At 42.6% G+C, this 5,426-nt stretch overlaps 1 protein-coding gene across 1 annotated transcript; it reads left to right on the forward strand.

Annotated features, from left to right (window-relative positions):
• The first annotated feature begins 498 nt into the window (after positions 1-498).
• Positions 499-5,170, forward strand: LOC149311906 (galanin receptor 2b-like). The gene is made up of 2 exons (XM_089526757.1): positions 499-848; positions 4,297-5,170. The coding sequence occupies exons 1-2, from the start codon at positions 499-501 to the stop codon at positions 5,168-5,170; spliced, it is 1,224 nt and encodes a 407-aa protein (XP_089382883.1).
• The last annotated feature ends 256 nt before the right edge of the window (positions 5,171-5,426 follow it).

Raw genomic sequence — 5,426 nt, forward strand, 5'->3', positions numbered from 1 at the left:
TTTTCCATGGCTGAGCTGGGATTCAAACTCTCTTCCTCAGAGTTCTAGTCCAAAATACTTAAACCACTATACCATGCTGGCTATCAGCTTTAGAGGAAGACAAAGACAGAAGAGGATGAAGCAAAACTGGCTTTGAACAAATCTTACCAAGATAACCCTGTGATAGGCCTTAGAGTCATCAGAAATCAGAAACAAGCACACAACAATAAATTCCATGGTTGTATATATCTTATTTTCCTTATTTCTTAGGCTATTTTTTTAAAAAAATAATGCACATCTAAGGTTTTTTTTAAAAATCTGCACATCTAAGGTTGATGCTTAACGCATCATGCTTGATGATATCACCAGAGATTGCTTTCCTGTGACATCGCCTCTGTCACAAGGATGGTCTCTAGGTCCAGGTTTTGGTACTGAAATCCTCAGGCTTGAGATAATCCTGAGCTAGCAACCCTAATAACATTTTCCTATTTTGTCAGGCCCTTTTTCTCTGATGGGGAGATGCCAGATAGCTGGAACGCATCTACAGACAGCCTGGAAGCACGAACTGCGGGCATCATTGTGCCAGTGGTCTTCTCCCTCATCTTCCTTGTGGGCACCGTGGGAAATGGCCTGGTGCTTGCTGTGCTGCTACGCAATGGGCAGGTGAAATATAACACCACCAACCTCTTCATCCTCAATCTGGCTGTGGCAGATCTCTGCTTCATCCTCTTCTGTGTCCCTTTCCAGGCCACCATCTACACCTTGGATGGGTGGCTCTTTGGTGCCTTTGCCTGCAAGGCTGTGCACTTCTTCATCTACCTCACTATGTATGCCAGCAGCTTTACCTTGGCAGCTGTTTCTGTGGACAGGTAAGTCTTACTCTGTAACTGTCTCAGTTTGGCAGGGACAGTCACAAATAATCCTGTATTGTCCCACTTTTCAAACTGCTTTTAAAATGTCCCAGTTTCTTTCTCTTCTTTCCCCTTTCTCCCCTTTATCCTCAGGTTATTTCTATTGCTGCAAACTATGTTCAAATGCAAAAGTAGTTTGCACTCAATTAACTCAAAGAGAGAGAGGAAGGGAGAGGAGTAGAGGGGGCAGAATCTTGCCCTTCCAAGTACACTCAGGCAAAAGCAAACTGCTGCAGCTTTTCTGTTCTTCGTTATGAGGAATCTTTGCCGTCTTGACCATACTCTGATGTTCCTTGGCCACAAGTGCCCCAGTTTTCCTCTATGAAAAGTTGGAGGGCATGGTATGTGGGAGGGTCTCCCCAACCCAATGCCACCCCAGGTGACCAGTCTTTATACTTCTCTTGATCAAGGGCTGGGTACAACTGAAAAAGTTAAATTTTTGGACTTTAATTGCTAAGTTTCTAGACCTAGCCTCCTGTTATTGAAAATACCCAAGCACAAAGTCCCTTATGGAAGTGGCTAGACAATACAGAACAACTATTTTCAATTCAAGATTGCAAAAGTAGAATTGTACACATCGTGCCATTGTACATAGTTGCACATTGCACATCAATACACAGTGCTCATTTAGTTGCACATCACTGGAATCCACAGATAAGGTGACATAGTGCAGCTGAGGTGTAACTAAATGTAAAGTTACACTACTCTCCTCAGTGCAGGAGTTCTGGAACTGGTAGAAGATCCTCCTCTTGTAGGAGGTGCTGCCCAATGGTGTTATCAAAGTAGAACTTTAGGGAAGAGGTTGAGTCAACAGAATGAGTGAGAAGGTCCTTCGTCATTGCAAAGATAGCTTACCACATCAACCTCTAAGGAAAAGTATTATATTAAAAGTGAAGGTGCAAATAACTAAGAGTATGTATTTCTAGGGAGCCAGTGTGGCGTAGTGGTTTGAGCACTGGACTACAACTCTGGAAAACCAGGGTTCGATTCCTGCTTGGTCATGAAACCCACTGGATGACCTTGGGCAAGTCACATGCTCTCAGCCTTGGGAAGGGAATGGCAAACCTCATCTGAACAACTCTTGCCAAAAAAACCCATGATAAGTTCGCCTTAGGGTCACCATAAATCGGAAATGACTTGAAGGCACACAACAGCAACAAGTATATTTCTAGAAATAGCTAAGAGTTCATGTAGCTGTTTTTCTCCTAGAAGAAAATGGGAGCAAAGGGTCAACAATGAAGGTTATAAAAGTGTTTGCATATGTACTCAACCTTAAACATGCACTTAAAAACAAAACAAACAAAAAAAAACCCTAATGTCCTGTCTGCATGGGCCAAATAAAACGCCTCCCCCTGTTCTCTTGGCAGGAAGACTGGATGACATATGGCCAAACCTCAGTTCTAGTGCGAACAGACTGCTTTATGTCCAGACTGTTCAGCACCAGAAGCGAGATATACCTCCTTAAAATTAATTAAATTATCTCACCAGTTGCTTCAGATCTTCCCATAAGATCTGGAGCCTTGTATTTCAATACCGGGTGGCTGTTTGAAATGCATCATGTGCTGCCCCCTGGCACCAGTAGCTCACTCTGAGGTGAGAATGAGGCACCCAACTGTGTGATCAAGACTGGGTGCCTCAGTCTGACCTCAGTGTGATGTAACAAGTGGCAGTGAGAGACACTCTAAATGGCTGAGCAGGACATGTGTGCAATTAAATGCCTGGTGTCAAAAAGGAGGGCCTTTGCAATAGTGAAGAATCAGGTGCTAGGATACTCCAGGCTGCTGTGCCAGGGCAGACAGGACCATGTAACTGGGGTTTACATCTTCCAAAACTGTTCTTTGTAAGGTCAAGGCTGTAAGTATTGCCAAATGTGCCTGTTCAGCATATATAGCAGAGTGAGATGGTAAAGTTTTGTGGTGATAGAATGGATCGCTTCCCATCAAACTACAGGATTTTTAAATACTGCATTAAAATTTCCCTGAAAGTGAAGACATAGCACATCTGACAAAAAAAAAAGCATCTACTGTAGCCTGTTCCCTATTGTGCTAGTTTCCAGCTTCCAGAGAGTTCTTCCATGTATTATATTTTTTTTAAAAAAGGGTATCTCTCAGGTGCCATTGTTCCACATCAGAACTCTCCCACCTCGTTTCAATGTGTACATAGTCACAGCCTCAGATTTATTCCACAGCCTCTCCTTGCTCTTCTGCTTGTAACTTCATCCTCTTCCCAAGGCATAATCTATGGAGGGTACTACTTGCTTCCTCCGCATGCAATTTCTCAAATTTTATCACTTTCACTCTTTTCATGTTTTCCCCTTCATTTCACCTTAGTAACTGCAGCATACTTAGCAACTCCTTCTGTTTCCACAATGGGGTTATGTTAATAAATTCCTGTCAGAACATACACACATCTCAGGTTGGGTTTTTGTTATTTTTCAAGCATGTCGGTTTCTTAACCCAGTATGCCTTCTGTTGACATGGAAAAACTGCAACTTCTGTATCCCATCCTATGGGAATTATGTCAGCAAAGTCCAAATTTGCATAAATAGTTGTCAGATTGAAAAACCTTTCAGCTTTGGGTGGTACTTAAACAGATATGCTTAAAAGCTTCTGAGAAGAACCTGGAAAGGAATTCTCATCTGTATAGCCTTTGGTGTATAGTGGGGAGAAATTAATGTTTGACAATTTTGTCTTTGTAACTGAGGACAAAAAACCTCATAATTTTCATGAAAAAAACAAATATTTCTGTGTCGTGCTTGATCAATATACCTACATGTTAAAGTGTTTCTGGAAATTATTTTACATAGAAATACATGGGGATTTTTGGCATAAGAAATGTGGACGCTTGTGTAAAAAAGCTGTTTCCAGACAATTATGTGTGCTTTCTGTGTAAGATTGCTATTTTCTATACAAAAGAAACAATCATCTTGCACAAGAGAAAACTTGCACAACCTTGCGCAGAAAGCAGCAACCTTGAACAACAAAACTGTGTGGCATTTTTTTGATGCAGCATTTCTATTTTTGTAAATAGGAAACAGTTAAGTATCCTGGTCTAATTTATGACATCGTAATTGACTAACAGGATTCCAAACTCTCATTCAAAAACCCCACATTTATTTCTGTACAGAATAATTTCCTAAAAGACGTAAGGATGTGAAAATACTAAGCAAAAATTGCCAAAGATTCTCACCACTATATTATTAAACTGGGTTTGGAAAGACCAGAACATTATTTCCAATCCTAGGCTGAATAAAGGAATAAGAGAACCACATGGAAGGAAGAAAGTGATACTAACCGTGTTTGGAGGGTGTATGTGTTTGAAATACTAATAAAGTTTGGCAGGGTGTATTTGTGCGACAGCCATGATGTCTTGTTTTATACATATTCTGGTGCATCCCTGTTTCCAGGTATTTGGCTATTCGATATCCACTGAAATCCCGGGATCTCCGTACCTCTCGCAATGCAGCTCTCGCCATTTTCATGATTTGGACATTGTCACTGCTTTTTGCAGGGCCATATCTCAGCTACTACCAAATAGTTCACTATCAAAAGATGCCCATCTGTGTCCCTATTTGGGAGGATCAGCGCCGCAAGATTTTGGACATCCTCACCTTTGTATTTGGCTATGTGCTCCCTGTCTTTGTGGTCAGTCTGGCTTATGCTAGGACCATTAAATTCCTGTGGACTGCTGTGGACCCCATTGAAAGGATCTCTGAATCTCGTAAAGCCAAGCGCAGAGTCACCAAGATGATTATTGCTGTGGCTGTCCTCTTCTGCCTCTGCTGGCTGCCTCACCACCTGGTGATTTTGTGCTTCTGGTTTGGCTATTTCCCCTTCAACCGGGCCACCTATGCCTGCCGCTTGGCTTCTCATTGCCTGTCCTATGCCAATTCCTGCCTCAACCCAATCGTCTATGCTCTTATCTCTAAGCACTTTCGCAAGCGGTTCAAGCAGGTCTTTACCTGCCTTCTTGTCCAAGACAAGAACAGGAAGAAGCGAGGTGGAAACAAGGTCCATGTGGCCAACGTCACCAATGGTTTAGTGAACCATGCGGCAGGCTTCTGTGGAGGGAACACTGAAGTAACCCAGCTGCATGAGGAAAACATCAGATGCTATCAAGGTCTGTTGTTAAGAGAAGCTGAAGTGGTTCTTCCTGAGGCATGGCCTCATCAGTTACAAGACACTGCCATCTCTGAACAGAAGGGACTAATGGATGAAGAAGGTTCTGGAACACCTGATAACAACCCACAGGTGGATACACCACTACACGGAGAACTGTAACCTTCTAAATCTCTATGACAGATTATATAAATAGATGGACAGCCCTGTTGAGCATCACCATGTTCCCTGAGCTGCTCCTACCATTAATCAGAATAAGGCAAATGTCTCAGGCAGCAGATTCATGGAGGCAATTGTGGCAGCTAGGCTGTTCCTCATAGGTCTCCAAGTGACCCCTACAAAATAGCTTAGGTGTGGTGGAGGATGCCATCCCAATCAGCTTCTGCTCTTGAAATGGGGAGAGGATGCCATCTTGTCC

The sequence above is a fragment of the Sceloporus occidentalis genome, unplaced genomic scaffold (assembly GCF_023333645.1).
Source record: "Sceloporus occidentalis isolate IW3139 unplaced genomic scaffold, rSceOcc1.0.p SCAF_5, whole genome shotgun sequence".
Classification (NCBI taxonomy): domain Eukaryota; kingdom Metazoa; phylum Chordata; class Lepidosauria; order Squamata; family Phrynosomatidae; genus Sceloporus; species Sceloporus occidentalis.

What these genes read in the sequence shown, in the direction of transcription:
- LOC149311906 (XM_089526757.1), top strand. Translation starts at nt 499, where the DNA reads ATGCCAGATAGCTGGAACGCATCTACAGACAGCCTGGAAGCACGAACT. An exon ending in GCAGCTGTTTCTGTGGACAG is followed by an intron (nt 849 to 4,296) that starts GTAAGTCTTACT and finishes CCCTGTTTCCAG; the next exon opens with GTATTTGGCTATTCGATATC.